A 19,656-nucleotide genomic window follows, 5' to 3' on the forward strand; every position below is an offset into this window, starting at 1 on the left:
AAGCACAAATAAAACCAGGCCTAAATTAATCAAAGCACTGCCATGCCAATTCATTGTGTTACGGATGTGCCAGAGCTATAACGATAAAATCCTCTGACACTGGGCGGTCTAACTAATGTATTACAAATGACCCAAACAGGTTATTGATGGCAACTTGCCTCAAATTGTATAAACTTGATTGACAGCTGAGAACTAACAGTGTAGGGGAGGTGAAGTGGAAATCTAGAGTCTACCATCTCTTTCTGAACTGCTCACTTCAAATAGAAACGAGTGCACTCGTGTTTCATGTTTGTGACACAACAAGCATGTTCTTCCGTTTCCTCTTGCTGCAGGGCATGGGATTTGTTTGGTGTAAATCATTACACCGCCTGGTTACTGTCAACTAAATAATAGATGTCCTATAGTTCCAGAGACCGTTTGCACCCTGACATAAGCTGGGTAGGTTCTCATGCACACTGTGAAATCAAGTGCTTTACTGACACGACACTTATTAAATGAACATTTATTTAATAAAACACCTTTTAACTGAAATAGTTGTCAATATATTATACAATAGCTTGAAGGGTGTGTGTGTGTGGGTGTGTGTGTATATATATATATATATATATATATATATATATATATATATATATATTTTTTTTTTTTTTTTTTTAATTATCCCTGGGTCATTTCAAATTGCAAAAGATCATTTTTACTATTATTTGTTTCCAGTTCAATGATCCACTGTAATAGGAGTTAATTTCTTAAATACCTTTACCAGGAATATATCCTTTCCATGACTTGGATATACCAGTACTGATTCTGCAGTGTTTGTAATGTGCTTTGTAAGCCTCAAGATGTGCAGGTTTGTGGATTCACCCACTGCACCACCAAGCCCCCTGCTACTATTAACATCAGGCAAGTCGTGTTATTGTTTTTTATTTAAAACTAGTAGGAACTACTGTATTCCGAGAGGCAGCAGATCTCCAGAACTTTGCAAACTTCATGTGACTAAACTCTTTTTCTGCTATGTCTTAGCTTTGTGCTGTTGACCTGAGAACAGCAGACCTTTAGCCTCAGAGTCTTGTGACTCTGGCTCATGTGCCAGTGCCACATTTAATTCCTATATACAGCACATAAACTGGTGTCTATTTGCAGTTGGTTAAACAATGAGCAGCAGTCCATGGTTAATTATACATGAGCACTGAGGCTGTGAATTGCATTCAACCCAAGGTTTGTAGAGAAGAGTGTATTACTTATGAATATGGCATGAGTTTGGCAGAATGAAGGAACTAAAAGTAGTTTACGTGAAATAATTTAATCAGTGAGTGTATTTTTACATTCTTTACATGTTAAATCATGTTTAAATGACAGGATTGTGCATTCGGAAAATTAGTTTCCCTGAAGAATTCGCTATGCATGTTGCTTCCTGTTTTTTTAGAACGTGTATTCACGTGTACGTGTATGTGCCAAAGATTACTTACCCGCGTTGTGAAACTTCCTGCAGAAAATTATGTAACGTGTCTCATGGGCAGGTTTGTGCATTTGCAGTTAAAACCAGGTGTTGTAATGGTTTGCATAATGCCCCCTCCCTCTCGCATCAGTAACGCCCTCTCGAATTTCCTGTTTATATTGCTATAATCAAGTCGACACTTTACTTGTACATCAAGCATTCATTTATTCATCTTGACCAGACGATTTTTCTGTCGTTATAACGTTCTTAATGGATACCTGTACGAAGTTTCTTCTTTGAACCATGATGAGGTACTTTTCGTAACGCAGTCAAAACTGGTTCTGACTGGTTCTGCACATCAGACACAAAATAATTTGAAAGATCAAACCGCAATTCAATGGAATGACTGGAACGACAAGGGAATTGTCATTTTATAGATTAACATGCTTTATACACGCAGGAGAAGTGCTGTTTATTGCTACAAATGATTTTCACTGAATTATTTCCAGGACGTTGTTCAAGCGGCATACATTCCCCCGAGGAAACCGAGCAGGCACGTCTAGCAGCAGTCAGACAGAACTGCCGTATATTTTTAATACAGTTATACCTGTGAATACACGTTGTAAAAACACGTCATAGTTGGATGTAGGGAATAAACAATAACAAAGTGAGCACGAGGCATGTGCCGGTGATGGACTCATCATAGATTACCTACCTGGATTGTGAACCTTGCAGCGGGGAACTGTGCTGGACTGGACCGTACTGTAATGCGGCAGAGACGAAAAGCATTTCTGTAAATAAGACCGTCTTAATATACAGTAAGTATACTATTTTCATGTTTGTTTGAATACTTAATACCTGCCTTTGGTAAAAACGCTACGTGGATATGTGTATTGAGAAATTCTGTCCTAATCATTAACGTAACGTTTTAAACTGAATGCCAGGCAGTGAAATGTGTTTACTGTTTGTCTTGACTCTTAATTTCTGATCCTCCTAACCAAATGCAATATACAGTAGACCAGATAGCTACACACGAGCTACAGAAACGTCTAATAAATGATATGATACTTGATACAACATGGCTACGGTTTGTTCTTAGCTGTGTAACCTAATCTCCCTGACAAACTGCAGGTCATTTGAGAACGCAGCATATTATTATGATGACACAATTTTTACTTTGAATGCAATGTTTTGACATTCAAATGTAACTAAATAGGTATTCAAGAAAGTACACTGATAATAAAAAAACGTATTGTTACAGTAATATAATAGATTTGTTTTTTTTTTTTTTTTTACCAAATATTCCTAATGCAAGACAAGCAAGCACCGTTTCTGTACGGGAACTTGCTACACAGACATGATGATTTTTGGTTTCTTCGGGACTGTAAGTTTAATAACTGCGTCGGTGTACCGTGATCAGTGCAAGTGGTCCAGTAGAAGCAGGCCCGTGTTGCATGATTCATATGCAATAATTCATTGTATTGTTATTGATTAATAAAAATAGATCTGTCGTGCCGCAGCAAGGACAAAACAACGCAACTAGATAACCACTGTGTTTCCCACTTCTTCCCACGTCGCATGTTGAGCTCCCTGAAGATTGTAACTGGACACCTCTACTTTCAAGTAATAAAACACTAAGCCGTCTCGACCTGCTGACTGCCGTCAAACCAGGACTCGGAACGTGCATCGTGTATTTGTGGAGCAGTCGGATGTGTTGATTATCTTGTTATTTTTTGGTAATTCCCTAATGAGACCTATGTGTATCGTGCTAGATATTCTAAGCCCTTAACAGAGACGGTTACACGGCCATTAATAAAGTAATAAAGACAACTCTAGATGTTGTGACTGACTGGCGGGACAGTTTGGAATACAGTTCAACCAATTGCATTCAGCAACACAGTCCTTGTTATCAACAAGACTGGGGGCCATGCAGTGTCTGTACTTGCTTATTGTGTGCAGTAAGGAGATAGGTCTGCACCATGAAGAATAGCACCCCTGCCCCCTATAGGGTGCTCTACTCTAGCAGCCTCACTTATGTAAATAGATATGTTGCTGTCAATTTGTACACTATTACTAGCTTGACATTGCCTATTTTAGTACAAGCACTAAAGCCGGGATTAATATCAGTGGACTGCCTCCTGCTAAAGTAGAACTTATGCTTGAATATTACTGAGTGGCCACCGGTTCACTAATTAACTTCACCAAATAAATAAATAACTTCCTACTTGGTTTAAGTTTGTCAGACAACCTCAAGTAGTACATGAACATATCTTCTGCTTAGCACAGTTAGGTTAATGTATACAAATGAAATATCTTCTGCTTAACAGTTAGGTTAATGTGTACAAATGGCATATCTTAGCACAGTTAGGTTAATGTGTACAAATTACATCTACTATGGTTTTCAAGACTAGATTCAGAAAGAGGTACTTGGTGTATGGTTAGCTTTCTTTAAAAATAATCTCTCTGTACATAAAAAATGTCATGCCTAAGGTGAAGAATAGTGTGTTATAGTCCAGGTACAAGGGCATATTCAGTTGATCCAAATAGATCTGTCCATGTCAAGTCTAGCTTGACTCTTGTGCTTTGCCACCACCCCGTCTTAATTTTTTGTAAAATGTAATGGTAAATGAGTTGTCCTGTAGAAGTATTGAGCTCCTGACCCCAGTTCTTAAAAGGAACCAGACTGGGGTTACATGTAAGAGCTTCTACACGTGCATTCAGTTGCGGAGATTGCACATCACAAAAGAGGCAAGTAAATAAAATGGTAAGCGCCACGTCCACAGACAGGCTGTGAGGCATGGCTCGCGTAGCTCTTGAATAGATCATAAACAGTGTTTATCATTCTATTGCTATTCAGCTTGAGCAGATGCACACAGGAATCTAATTCCCTATTCTTAGTACTTTACTTTGGAGAATTATTCTGAATACACGTAGATTGCAAGCAGTCCTAATGTGTTACATTGTTTGACATAAGAGTTTTGTACAGCTGACAGGAACATCAGTACAGTGTGAACTATATACACAATTAAGGGACAGCTTCATGATGTATATATGTTGCAGTATGTACAGTACATTTTTTAAATTAAAAAGTAAGAATGTGACACTTCAAGTGTTCATATCCCAGCGTGCTTCCGAAGATGGCATAGTGGCTTTAAAAAGCCTGCAGCAATGTCATTTCTCAGCATTTTTGTGAATTGATTTTCTTGAAACCATAGAATGTTTGGGTTCTGATAATGTTCTAAGAGTTGCTTCTGTCCTTCCCATTGAGATTGTGTGGTGTAACGTTTTAAATAAACAGTAAGCCTAAATCACATAGCACAGTGTTTTAATTACATGGGTCTTGTAAAAGGCCTGTACATACAGTTCCTTTCATTATAGCATGTGCAGTGCTCTTCAGTGAGTAAAACTTCAGATCATTGGGGGGGGGGGGATACAAATCTGTACTTAAATGCTTTGTTCTTTTGTCAGCTTGCTGCAAGTTAATTTTGAAGAGGCTTCGTTGCTGCTGTGGAGATGTGTGTCCTCATGTAGGTGGTCCTCGCACACAGAAGCCTTTTCATCTAAGCATTTATATTGCATTCTCGTTATTCTCTTAAACGGTTTACTGCAGCATGAAATAGTACAGGAAGCGTGGTGAAATTTAAGGAATCAATAGAACTGTCAAGTGTGCAAATCTGTAAAACCCTCAAGATACAGTGTGTTTCCAATGTGCTACTGTAGGTTAGTCTGACCGCCAGTACGGACATGTGAGGCTGGTGCATTCGTTTCAATTGGGAAATGAAAGTAGATATGAGTAGAACTGTATTGGTTTGGACTCCTAGTAGTAAAGGAAATGGGGTAACTCTGTTGTTGCGCCTATACTGTTGGGTTATGAGGAAGCTGAGAGCTTCACTAGGTTTCAACAGATCCCAGCACACACAGTATCCAAGACTGCAACAGCTATACTGCAGGTAGCTGAGTTTTGAGACTTGCTGGAATTAATAGGCAAAGCTTTAACTCATGAGGCATTCAAGGTCAAACTGAGAATGTAGATATATCCCTTCATCCATATGGAAGATACTTGCTTGGTTTGTTTAGAGTCATGATATTTGAGTCTATTGTCCATTTGATCTGACTTATGGATTGGCAAGCATTAAAATAAGATAGAAGTACTTTCATAACCCCAGTTATTTAAAACAAATATTAATCAGAGCAGTTGCTGTTTTGTTTGCAAATATTCTTTATTGCTGATTTTTCCTTCTTTTGCAATTCTAATTATTATAGTTCTAATATTGTCTTTTCTATATATTTTTGTTGTCGAATAAACAAGTTTTAAGTGGTACAAACCAACAATTGAAGAAACATATTTTGTATTGAAACATACACCACATTGGATTAAAAATTAATTAATCTCTTAACACTTTATAACACTTTATAATTTTGTAGATTGCTTCAGTATTGTTTTAAAATGTAATGATGTCTGATGAAACTGCCTATCAACATTCATTCTTAATTGGATTTTTTTTTTTTTAAATTTAGTTGTTGCCAATTAGTTTTTATTATTTTCTCCCCAATTTGAATTGCCCAATTATTTTTAGGCTCAGCTCACCGCTACCACTCCTGCGCTGACTCGGGAGGGGCGAAGATGAACACACGCTGTCCTCCGAAGCGTGTGCCGTCAGCCGCCCGCTTCTTTACACTCTGCACACTCACCGTGCAGCCGCCTCAGAACTACAGCGTCGGAGGACAACGCAGCTCTGGGCAACGTACAGGCAAGCCCGCAGGCGCCCGGCCAGACTACAGGGGTCGCTGGTGCGCGGTGAGCCGAGGACACCCTGGCCGACCTAACCCTCCCTCCCCCCGGACGACGCTCGGCCAATTGAGCGCCGCCCCCTGGGAGCTCCCGTCCATGGTCAGCTGTGGAATAGCCTGGACTCGAACCGGCGACGTCCAGGCTATAGAGCGCATCCTGCACTCTAGCGAGTGCTTTTACTGGATGCGCCACTCGGGAGCCCCATTTAATTGGATTTTTTTAATAGCGAAATAAACTTAAATGTGGACAAGTAAAACAAGAATATACAGTTACTGGCCATATTATTATTTTTTGTTCATGGTACAAAAATACTGTAATATCTAATATCCTGCATTACAGCTTGTCATCAAGTTATTTTATTTAATTGTTTTTTGTTTCATAGCATCTGCGCAGTCTGTCATCTGAATCTATTTCTGAATAAATTATGAATTCTGATTTGTTTCTGGCAATGTTAGCAGTATTACCATACACCAGATACAATTACTATGTCACAGCTTGTATTATTTTTCTTTTTAAAAGATGATAAAAATCTAACATTTAACCTAGCCAGGAAATGCTATAGAACTGGTATTTACAATATGGATTATAAGACATTGAGTCAAAGATCAATACAGAAGGGTTACAATGACAGGATTCTGTCTCCAGGTCCAGGCCTAGAGGTAGTGTGGTCTTGTGTAACTCACGTGTGATTTGGCATGGAATGACCCTATATGTATGTAGCTTTCTATGCCTGGCTCTGAGGTGCTGCAACTGTAAATGGGTAGTCATGCATTTGCATTGTTACACCTAGTGCAAGCGTTAAAGTGCTTCCTGAAGTGGGACTGTATTGATCTGCCTGCAATTAGACTGTCAGTCTCTAACCAATTAGCTACGAAAATCAATACAGCTTTCCAATCAGGTGACTCCAGAATGTCTCCAGCAACTTTCCAAAATAACCCCCCCACAACCCAACCCGATATAATATTTTCAGACCTATACATTTTACCTCCAATTTTGAATAAAATCTTCTCAAACTTTTGTACCATGCATGCTCTGCTAAAAATTAGGATAACCGTGTTTTGGAGGGGTATTCATCAATGGATACCACATCTTAGTTCTTGCAACGTTTACTCTCCAGAATGGCCGAAGTAGTCCACACTTTTGTCTCTTTTGTTGTTTTGGGATGTGCACATGGGTTTTTGCATTGTCCTGCAAAATCTAATTCTCTTTTCTTTTTTTTTTTCTTTTTACAGGAATGTTTACCCTTACAGAAGTTGCTTCTCTCAACGATATACAACCAACATACCGGATTTTAAAACCATGGTGGGATGTATTTATGGACTACTTAGCTGTTGTCATGCTTATGGTGGCCATCTTTGCAGGTACCATGCAATTAACCAAAGATCAAGTAGTTTGTCTTCCAGTTTTGCAAGACTCAAAAAGTGAAAACCAACATGGAAGCCTGGCTAAAGAGGTGACTTTAGGAACCGTACCACCAACTACAGCAGATAACAAAGCCAATGAGATTCAGTACACCCAAACACCAAGCCCTGCAGTTGAAATATCTGATCCAGAACCTACAGGACGCAAAACCAACTTAGATTATCAGCAGTATGTTTTTGTTAACCAGATGTGCTATCATGTGGCCCTGCCTTGGTACTCCAAGTACTTTCCTTATCTTGCTCTGATTCACACAATTGTCCTCATGGTCAGCAGCAACTTCTGGTTCAAGTATCCAAAGACGAGTTCGAAGATCGAGCATTTTGTTTCTATTTTGGGGAAGTGTTTCGAGTCCCCTTGGACCACAAAAGCTCTGTCTGAAACGGCCTGTGAAGATTCAGAAGAGAACAAGCAGCGGCTCACCGGTGCGACTTCTTTACCAAAGCACGTGTCGACCAGCAGTGACGAAGGGAGTCCAGGTCAGACAACCCCAATGCTGACAAAAACAGGCGTGAGATTTTCTGCCGAAAAACCCGTTATCGAGGTTCCTTGCATGACTATTTTGGATAAGAAAGATGGCGAACAGGCCAAGGCGCTTTTTGAGAAGGTCAGGAAGTTCCGTGCCCATGTTGAGGACAGTGACTTCATATATAAATTGTATGTCATTCAGACTGTGATCAAAACGGTCAAGTTCATTTTGATTTTGTGCTATACTTTAACCTTTGTAGCTGCAATCAACTTTGACCACTTTTGCAAGCCAGATGTAGAGCATCTAACAGGCTACTCCACATTTTACTGCACTCACAACATGGCATTTATGTTAAAAAAGCTGCTCATCAGCTACATTGCCCTCATTTGTGTCTACGGCCTTGTCTGTTTGTATACCCTGTTCTGGTTATTTAGGCGCCCTTTGAAGGAATACTCCTTTGAGAAAGTACGAGAAGAAAGCAGCTTTAGTGACATTCCGGACGTTAAGAATGATTTTGCATTCCTTTTGCACATGGTGGATCAATATGATCAGTTGTATTCCAAAAGGTTTGGGGTTTTTCTGTCCGAGGTCAGTGAGAACAAGCTTCGTGCGATTAGCCTGAACCACGAGTGGGCCTATGAGAAGCTGCGACAGCATGTAACAAGGAACGCCCAAGACAAGCTGGAGCTTCACCTCTTCATGCTGTCTGGGGTCCCTGATGCAGTGTTTGACCTCACCGACCTGGACATCTTAAAGCTGGAACTGATACCTGAAGCCAAGCTTACTGCTAAGATTTCTCAAATGACCAGCCTTCAGGAAGTGCATTTTTACCACTGTCCAGCCAAGGTGGAGCAGACGGCTTTCAGCTTTCTCCGTGACCACCTGCGGTGCCTTCATGTCAAGTTTACAGACGTTGCTGAAATTCCAACCTGGGTCTATTTGCTTAAAAACCTGAGGGAACTGTACTTGGTAGGTAATCTGAATTCTGAGAACAACAAGATGATAGCCTTGGAGTCTCTCAGAGATTTGAGACATCTGAAGATCTTGCATCTCAAGAGTAACCTCACCAAGATTCCAACAAACATCACTGACCTGTCCCCACATTTAACCAAACTAGTCGTACACAACGATGGAACCAAACTTGTAGTACTGAACAGCTTAAAGAAGATGATGAACTTGGCTGAACTGGAGCTGCACAACTGTGAACTTGAGAGAATTCCTCATGCCATATTCAGCTTAACTAATTTGCAAGAGCTGGACCTGAAATCAAATAACATTCGCACAATTGAAGAAATCATTAGCTTGCAGCACCTCAAGCGGCTAACCTGTCTTAAACTGTGGCACAACAAAATTATCACCATTCCTTTATCGATAAGCCATGTCAAGAACCTTGAATGGCTGTATCTGTCTAACAACAAACTAGAATCGCTGCCCACGTCGATCTTCCTACTCCAGAAGCTCCGATATTTAGATGTAAGTTACAACAACATTGCAGTGATTCCCAATGAAATTGTCTCCCTGCATGACCTGCAGCATTTTGCCATTACAGGAAACAAAGTGGAAATTTTACCAAAGCCGCTTTTTAAATGCACAAAGATAAGGACATTATTCCTGGGACAGAACTGCATCGCCGCAATTCCAGATGAAATAGGCCAGTTGCTGCAGCTTACTCAGCTCGAACTAAAGGGAAACTGCTTGGATCGCCTCCCATCACAACTAGGTCTCTGTCGTCTTCTCAAGAAAAATGGTCTTATTGTAGAGGACCACCTTTTTGACACCCTGCCCCTGGAGGTGAAGGAAATGATCAGTCTCGAGTCTAGTGCCCCCTTTGCTAATGGTGTGTAATTTTACAAAAGCCGAACAAACTCGACCATGATATTTTTATGTATCCCAAACACGTAAGTGCACTAGTGTGATGATGACCCCTTTTAACGTGAAGGGAGATGAGAGTTCCATATTCTGCTGGTCAGGTTTCGATGGGAACTGCAGTTGTAGGCGATGGTTCACTTTCTTTAGTCATTTGTTTATAGAACAGATTCTTGTTAACAAACCTACTAGAGCTGAGTTTCTGATTTAACAATGAGACACCAAGTGTATGAGAGATTAATAATTAAAAAAAAAAAAAACACGCTTGTCAAGCAACAATGTCATTCTACCATAATTTTAGTATGATAACATTGGGTTATGAAAACTTTTACTTTTTAGTCTTTAGTTGCTCATCACCCCCAATACCTATTGAATTGACACAGAGCACCCCCAAAGAAACTTAATACAGAGTGCTTATAAAGTTTGTTCTCATTCCTCAGTGTCATACTGCAGTTTCACGTGTGAAGCTGCTCCACACAGGAGCTGTTTCAAACCAGCTTCTGGCATAGCTTTTTGATTTTGTACTCCAAGATCATTCAAAGTAAAGGGCTATTCACACCATAGTGTTTATTCGCTGCATTTTTTATGCCCGACATTTCGCAGCTATTTTTGTATTCAGACTTGCGCATCAAATATCACAGGCAAGATAGGGGAATGTCACTATAGCAGTGCAGAATATCTTGTTCTTTTGATAAGCAGCACAAGAAATATCTCGATAAAGAAAACAAATAAATTATGGGAAAGTATGAAGAAATCAGGAAGTAAGCACTATTGGTATGTTAAAATAAACACGCTGTTTTTGACTACAGGTTTTCGTTAAATGTCCGGGTGTAGCGTCTAGAAAGTGCGTGCCACGAGATACCGTGACCCATTAGATATATTCCACGCACAGTGAAGGAGTCGCCGGTAACAAGGTATCTCTGAGAAATAAAAATCAAAAACACACCAGAATGCATTGACGTGATTGCATTCGGTAGGCCTGTCTGTACTTCTAATTTTGTTTAAACAGTGTTTTTGTTGTCAATAATTGTTTTAGATTATTTGTTACCAGTACAGCGTCCTATCTGACACATGCTTCTTTTTTATAGGTACCCCGTACTCAGGGTGCCCATTCGCGCTACACACACCCAACCTAACCATATATATGCGGTATGGTAACCTCTTAAATTTCAGAACTACATACGTAAATACAACAGAATTTGTAGGCTGTGCTATACACATACATACATGTTTGTGTAGATCTTTATTTCTCTTATTTGGAGTAATAACCATACGGCAGCTTGCAACTGATCCATATTGCATTCAGATTTATATCAAAATTCAGCAGGACAGGGTGGTGGGTGCTGCGTTCTTCGCAGTGAATATCGCATAAGTGTGAAAGGTAGTATTCAATTCGATAGGTTTGATTTATTTTATTATTTATTTATTTATTTATTTACCTTTAGAAAACACAGCGAATAAACGCTATAGTGTGAATAGCCCTGAAATCTTGAATTAACTCCTGTTTTAAAAGGCGATAATTCCAAGTGTTGCAAAAGTAACACATTGAGAGAGCTTACGAAATGACCGTTTAGTATTTTGTAGACTACAGTATTTGTTGAAATATCCATTACTTATCAAGTTCTTCCCCCACCCCATGTCGTCTTTGCAAATAATGTAACAACTTGTTTTTTCAATGCACCATGAACAGCTGTTAGGGTCTGACCAGGAACAATTTGAAGTAATCTAAGTACGCTATTTATGTGCTAATTAATAAAGCAATCATTAAACCAGTACATTCTGAACAGTAATACGGGTGTTGTTGCTCGTTTTATAATTGTTACGTGAGCTGTACTGGAACAGAGGTGAATGGTAAGAAACAAGGCTGTAGCTGAAACCTTTTACAGGAGCAACAAAGACGTTGAAAATACAAAAGCTATGAAGACCACAGGAGGACCCTCCATCAGATAAAAGTTGATTTGAGAACAAATGGACCATTTGAAAATGAACGCATGTATCCGACTGCTTGTGTTTTTCAGTATAATAATGGTATTTACACAATAAAACTAGTAATTAGAATCATATGAGAATGTACCACTTCAGCTTGCAAACAGTGGTTGTGAACCTATTTAGTTCAGTCTTCCACTGTAGAACACTGTGGAGTAATATAGTGACAGATATTTGTTTTTTGTCTTAAGTGAAAGCACCTGTTGCCTAGCTTAGTTCTATCCTATGAGGAAACAATTTTTAGAGGCCAACGTGAAATTAAATTGTTCTAATGGAGAAAAATACTGGTAATCTAGCTGATAGTACTAAAATAGAATGAGCATTTCAGTACATAGCTGGCCTCAAATTGATTTCTAATTTATTTATCTTTGTGTACACAAAAAAGGGCTGCTAAGTGTGCCTAATTCAAGAAATAGCAGTGTCTTTAAAATGTTGGTGGTTGTTGCATGTATTGCCAGTGAAGCTTGTTAGAGAATCGTGATGGTCCCAAGATACAAGTTAGGCCTGTTTTACTGTATCTCCCTGTATACACTACAGTAACAGTGACAGATTGTAAGATCAAAATGTGCTTTATTACTAACATTTACTAACATATTAAAATAACACAATGGCTATACTATTTATCTCAGAACTTTTCCTGAGACTAAAGTTCTGATGCTGATATAGCTATGCAGTTCTAAACCACTGGTTTCCTGTTGGAAGCAATCTTCACAACTTAAAATGATGCCGCAGTTAAAATTCCAAAAAGAAAAGTGGGTTTCATATGGTTATTTAACGCAAATAACGGTAGATGCACAGTGGGTAGAAACATAACTTAGAGTTCTATTACATTTCAAATCAAATTTCAGAATGTTTGCACCCCTTCTGTCTTTTGAAGCTTTTATATACTGGTACTGATCTAGTTATTTTCAGAAAAGATGGTGCAACAGCCATGTTGTTTTTACAGTGAAAGCTGAATAAATCATACCTTTAAAAACCATTCGTCTTTGGGAGGCCTTGATAGGCCCTAGATAAAAACCCTCAACCCAAAGTCAGACTTGCACTTTATTTATCTGACAGTGTATTTTGAATGGGGAAAGTAAAACCAGTTGCCTAGGCATTGTGTTGGAAATGTAGAATGCTAAATGTTTTTTTTTTTTTTTTTTTTAAATCTATTTTTGTATTTAATGTCTTCGTATGATTCTTTGTTCACAGATCAATAATAAACTAGAAAGCACCCTATCGTTGTGGAACCAAATCCTATCCTGGGTACACAGCTCCTTCATTCTTAACTCTCAAAGAGTTTAGACATTATAACAATTGCATAGGGTATTCGGGAAGCATAAGCTATGAATATACTTTGCTCTGGTTTTATGACTATTTATTATGTTTAAGGGTCACTTCCTGTCCCTCAATGATGAAAAACTGGAGAATCACTTTTCCAAACCCACATACCATTAAAAGTTTGCAGAAATAAAAGGTTCAGTCATGAAAATCCAACAAACATGTCCCTACATAACACAAAACAAAGGTACCAGTTTTTAATTACTGTAACCTACTTTGTTTCTGTTTTGATATAGTTTCAGTAAACTAAAAGAAACTTCTCCTGACAAATGTATCAATTAAAAGTCTTTTTGCAAAGTTTATTTTTTTTTATTACTATTCTACCACTGAGTGTGTTTTATAGCTTTGGATGGTTTGTTTCTATTTTGTCAAGTATTAACCAAAACAAAATACCTGTACTAATGAGCTGTGCGTATTTTGGAACAAAGTATTAAAGCGGGATAAGGCTTATTGTGCTGTTTGCTTTTTACAGTTTTTATTTATAAATAAAATATTATGCGGCTGTTTACTTTTTTGTTGTTGTTGCTTTGTGAGTCCATTAATATAGTTTATCGCCAGTGGGAGAATTATGAGGGTCAAGTTCACTACTGCTCACTATGTTTTTTGTAACTTGCTTTCAAAATGTGACCCCTCTAACCAATTGGCACTATAATGCCTGGTTCACATAACCAAAAACGTTTGAAAACAATTTGGATAACTGATTCACCACTAAGAGGTGCACATAAAACCAACATGTTATTCTATTGTGTAGCATTATCAGTGTTCGTCTACAATGTTGGACAGCATTTCTCTTGTATTGTGTTTTTATTCTGTTAAAATTATGTGAAAACACCCACACCCTTTCTTTAATTTTATATAACCATGTAATTGTATGATACTTAAGGAAAACCCTGCCTGAATTGTTTTGATTGATGTGCATGATAGCACAATTCCAGTGAAACTCTGCATGCGGTAGATGTCAGAATGAAACGTGTTTCAAACAGGGACGTTAGGGTGTTTCCCATCACAATAATGAACAATACATTTCTCAGATTACTGTTGCATTTTTTGTTTTGTTTTGTTTTCTTAATAGTGTAGATGCTTACATTAAAATTGCAAACATTTCTGAGGTTTTTCTTGGAAGAAAAAATAAATAGAATGAAATAAAAATGAACTCACTTGTCATCTGTATTCGGATTGTATTGTTTGTAGGACTTTAAAAAAAAAAATGAGATTGATGTTGGTGTTGTGTGATTTGGTCTTGCATGTATCATACAATAGGACAGGCCCCTGTTCATTGGCACATTGATCAGTCTTTGCTGCACAGTGATGGGTGGAGCATGGTAATAACGTCTTGGATTTTAACAAAAATATGAATACAGTATCAACAATTAGTTCCACGGTCGGCCTTGGTTACAATATTAAACAGTTAGATTACAATACGAACTGAAATGCAGTAAACCACATTTATTAAACAAATGTGACATCATGTGTGGACGACACAACAATAACAATCACGTGACAGTCACATCACATCCTCACAGTGTACCCTAATTTCCACTGGGCCTATTTTTAGAGCTCATATTGCACTTTTTGTTTTTTAAAAAGGGAAACTTTAACATCGCTGGCACGAACTCCAGTGACGCCACAGCCAACTGGTTATTAACCAGCTACATTTTGTTAACTACATACTGTACAGTATATTTATAAACAATATGCAATACTGTCATTTATTTATCTTCTAAAATCGGAGTTTGCGTGGTTTTCAGCTTTCCATTCAATGCGGACTCATCTTACTTTAAATGCAATATATTTTTATGAATGCAATTGCTCCCTCTAATGGCCAAACGAAACTCGACATAGAATGAATTCAAGAATATTTAAATCGTCTCGCCTCTTTTTGCCTAATGCTTATTCTCAAATAAGGATACGCACGAACGGCAAAAAGAGATGCTTAAACTTTTTTTTTTTTAAATAACACCCTCCGTCTAACTCGTGTTTACTTCTAATGAGCATCTACTTACCGTCATTATATTCTTCAACCTATTTTATATAGTAAATGCGCATTGAAAAACCATGAATGACTGAGCGCTTCACATATGTATTAACCCGAGCGGTTGGTTGGCTCAAAGTTCTCTTACCACCGCGAGAGTCACACTGATCGGTGAAATACAGGAGTCCGAGCTCGGAATAGAACAAAGTATTTAAACAACCGTTAACTGCATAGACTTGCGTGCCGCTCATTTAGGTGTCGTAAAAATGGTTGTTTGACATCTTGTGAAATTTACACTCTACCCACTGATAAGCAAGTATGACTATTTTTTTTAATTTATTTTATTAAGATCATTAATATCTATGTGTAGCTCTACGTTAGTTCTACCAAATTGGCACATTCGATAAAGAATGAATTGTTTTGTATTGTAGTTGGTTACTTTGTGCTTTAACTCTTATAAACTGCACACATGTAGCATATTTAGAGGTGATACCCTTACTTGCTTCAAAAATAAATACACCATTTTGTATCATTGTAGAAATAACCCTTTTTATTTACGTGTTCATTCATAACACTGACAAAGTCACTACCCAGCGTTTGTCTACTTGATCTGAAGTTTCATACAAGTTTTACAGTGATTCGTCTTTTCACTGCTGTTGCGTAGTTTCTGTATAGTGGATAATGTTTGTTTGGGATCTAAAACAAAGAAACCACCTGAGGAGCAAGGGGTCAGGGAAAAAGAGCCCCCACCACAAACACACATTAATATATGCATACAGATTTTAAAAAGCAGTGACAAGATAAACATTGGTGAATCCTCAAACATAAAATATTTTTCACATTTGTCTACGGGGCTGGACACTTTATTAGGATTACTCCAATGTGCAATCCAATTTGGAACATAGCAAAATGGTTTGTTGAAAGCAATGAGCAGCCCATATCTATTATAACAGCAGGCAGAAAATAAGAACGAATATAGCAATAGTGTCATTTTTTACAATCACCAAAATACCCTGCAATTAAAAAGAAACTAGTTACAGATCTGGGCATTTCACATGTTCATTCTATTTCATCATTCAAACCCTCCTATAATGTATTTTATGATGTGTTTGTATATTTTTTATGCATTGCCATTACTTTAATTGTAAAGTTTTAAACCTAATATTTATTCATTTCTAGATATGATTGCTATTGATGAAATTATAAGCCATGGAGAAGACAATCCCTTCAGAATTCTAAAGCCATGGTGGGATGTGTTTGCAGAGTATCTTATCATATTTATGATCATGATATCAGTTTTTGCAGGAACTCTACAGGTAAACAGATCTGTTATTTTGGTTAAAAATGTTGCTGTTAGTCTCACTTTAAACCCCCCATCATTTATGTTCTGTCATGTTGTAAATTATAAGGGGAGTCATATTTAGTATTATTTATTTGACATTATATAACTAGAATATATATATATATATATATATATATATATATATATATATATATATATATATATATATATATATATATACATATATATATATATATGACATGTTAATTGTGACACTGTTATGTGGAATTTAGATTGTATGCAAAAACTACTAATTTCTTTATCTTTTCTAGATGTGGTCATCTGAAATAATATGCATACCAGTGCCAGAGGGTTTCAATGCAACAACTATGACATGGAACAGTTCAAGGAACCAACAGGATGCAACTATAAATCGAATGGATCGTCAGCAGTATGATTTAATAGACCAGTGGTGCTATGACAATGCCATTCTTTGGTACTCAAAGTACTTTGCATACATAATCTTAATCCACACACTTATATTTCTAGTAAGTAGTCATTTCTGGTTTAAATTTCCTGGAACTAGTTCGAAAATTGAACACTTCATAAATATACTTGGTAAATGTTTAGATTCACCATGGACCACCAAATCACTCTCTACTGTGTATGAAGATATCCAAAAAAAGGAAGAGGGCAGTTCAAGGTCTGAGAGTGCTGTTTATTCATCTTCTATCCAGAGTTCAGCCAGTGCTTTCTCCTCTCCATTACCTAGAGAGAGGACGTCAATAGCACCAGAGAACGTTGAATCAAATGTACAAAAAAATGGTGGCGTGTTTGGGAATCCAACAGCTAGAATGCTTGACAAACTGGAATGTGAACAAGCAAAAGCTTTATTTGAGAAAGTTAAAAAGTTTCGACTTTACACTGAAAAAGGTGATATTCTCTACAAGATGTATACGAGACAGACAATGCTGCGTTTGTTTCAGGGTTTTATAATAACAACTTATGTCTGGGTATTGAGTCCCAATATCCTGTATATTGTACATTGCATAGATGATGTCCAAGTGACAGGATTTCGTGAGTTTTTTTGTATTCACGCATTAAGGAGAATGTACACAATGTTATCTTATGTGTACATAGCAGTAATTTGCCTATACATGTGTACTTGTATTTACACATTGTACTGGATCTATTTCTATAAACTTAAGGATTACTCATTTGAAAAGGTGCGTGATGAGACAGGAATTAATGATATTCCAGATGTCACAAAAGATTTTGCTTTCCTACTTCATTTAATAGATCAGTATGATAAACTGTATGCAAGGAAATTTGCTGTTTTTCTGTCAGATGTCAGTGAAAACAAACTGCGTCAGTTGAACTTGAATTATGAATGGTCAACTGAGAAACTTGAAATGCGCATAGTTACCAACACAGACCAAAAAAAAGAGTTGCATCTTTTCATGCTGCCTGGAATTCCAAATTCTACTTATGAAATGGTTCAGCTGGAAGTATTGAAATTAGAACTTATAAATGACATTTCCATTGGTCAAGGCATCTCACAACTAAAGTCACTAAATGAATTGTGGCTATACAACTGTACTATTAAAGTGGAAAACAAAGCTCTTGTGTTTTTAAAAGTCAACTTACTCATCATGAGAGTCAAGTTTTCAAAAATTGAAGAAATACCCCAATGGATGTACAATCTCAGTAACCTCAAAGAACTGCACTTAGAAGGTGATTTGCAAACTGACAGTAGAACTTGTGTGTTGCAATCTATGCGCGATCTAGAACGTCTTCAGCTACTTCATCTAAAGACCAATGTAATTAAAGTACCTTTGACGATTACTACTGATATTGCTCAACACCTTTTGCATCTCACCATTAACAATCAGGGTACCAAGTTGCTGTCTTTGAACAGTGTGAAGAAGTTTTATGTTCTTGCAACCTTAAAGTTAATTTCCTGTAATTTGGAAAGGATTCCAAGTGCAATCTTCAGTTTAAGCCATCTTACTGAGCTAGATTTGAAAGATAACAATTTGAAGTCTATTGAAGAAATTGCCAGTTTTCAGCATTTTTGTAAACTGAGAATACTCAAACTCCACTACAATTCAATTGTTGACATCCCATTGTACATTGCAAAGGTAGCATCTGTTGAAATGCTTTACCTCAACAAGAACAAGATTTCTGAACTTCCACCACATCTGTTCAAATTATCAAAATTGTTTCACCTCGAACTTGGATTCAACTGCATTAAAGAGATCCCTGCTGAAATTGAAGAACTTGAGGAGCTGCAGTACCTTGGTATTGACAACAACAGTATCACGAAATTACCTCAAGAACTTTTCAAGTGCACCAAACTTCGAGTCCTTATTCTTTCACATAACCTATTGACTCAAATACCACCTAACATTGAAAAACTGACTCATCTCCGACAGCTAGAGATTGCTGGAAACCAATTATCTGAGCTTCCTCCTGAACTTGGAAACTGTGCGTGCCTGAAACGAGAACACTTTTTAGTGGAAGAAGAGTACTTTAACACATTGCCACATACTGTTAGAGAGGGGTTTGTAAAGTAGACACCCTAATATAGCTATGGCTTTTTGTTGTAACACTTACAAGCTCTTGTCATTACACTTTAATGATACTGGTAACTTTTTAAAAAAAAAATACCATATTAAGGAAAGTGTTTTTATTGTACTGAGAAAGAAATACTTTAACCTCGACAAGTGTTCAGAAATATTTTCCAAATACTGTATGTATATGTAACTACTTTGGAATTATCATGGCCTTTGTTTTACAATCTTACATTTATTAACATTTCCAAAGTGTCAAATGTTTTATTATATTGAATATAATAAGTCAAAATATACAATATATTTACAACAACTTTTGATTGCCATATTTCCCAATATTAATAGTAATCTAAAAATATCTGGTTTGGTGAAATCATACATTTCCCCAATAATAATAATAATAATAATAATAATAATAATAATAATAATAATAATATACCCCTTGTGGCAGAAAAACAATAATTGACCTTACTCATTTATAATTGTACATTTCATACATATTAACACATGGTTATGTGTTATGTGTTAGACAGAACTACCTC

The 19,656-nt window shown here is 37.2% G+C and overlaps 2 protein-coding genes across 3 annotated transcripts; both read left to right on the top strand.

The window, feature by feature from the left end:
* The first annotated feature begins 1,573 nt into the window (after positions 1-1,573).
* LOC117409465 (volume-regulated anion channel subunit LRRC8D-like) lies at positions 1,574-13,795 on the top strand. The gene is made up of 2 exons (XM_034015577.3): positions 1,574-2,250; positions 7,457-13,795. The coding sequence occupies exon 2, from the start codon at positions 7,459-7,461 to the stop codon at positions 9,955-9,957; it is 2,499 nt and encodes an 832-aa protein (XP_033871468.3). The 5' UTR covers positions 1,574-2,250; positions 7,457-7,458; the 3' UTR covers positions 9,958-13,795.
* LOC117411300 (volume-regulated anion channel subunit LRRC8C-like) lies at positions 9,498-19,433 on the top strand. Of its 2 annotated transcripts, none has more exons than XM_034018596.3 (3): positions 9,498-9,585; positions 16,439-16,575; positions 16,874-19,433. In XM_034018596.3, exons 2-3 carry the CDS (start codon positions 16,441-16,443, stop codon positions 19,115-19,117), a joined length of 2,379 nt encoding a protein of 792 aa, XP_033874487.3. In that variant the 5' UTR covers positions 9,498-9,585; positions 16,439-16,440; the 3' UTR covers positions 19,118-19,433. The 2 variants fall into 2 exon arrangements, with proteins under 2 accessions (XP_033874487.3, XP_058887544.1); XM_059031561.1 differs by lacking the exon at positions 9,498-9,585 and adding an exon at positions 15,422-15,575.
* The last annotated feature ends 223 nt before the right edge of the window (positions 19,434-19,656 follow it).

The sequence above is a fragment of the Acipenser ruthenus genome, chromosome 10, assembly GCF_902713425.1.
Source record: "Acipenser ruthenus chromosome 10, fAciRut3.2 maternal haplotype, whole genome shotgun sequence".
NCBI lineage: Eukaryota > Metazoa > Chordata > Actinopteri > Acipenseriformes > Acipenseridae > Acipenser > Acipenser ruthenus.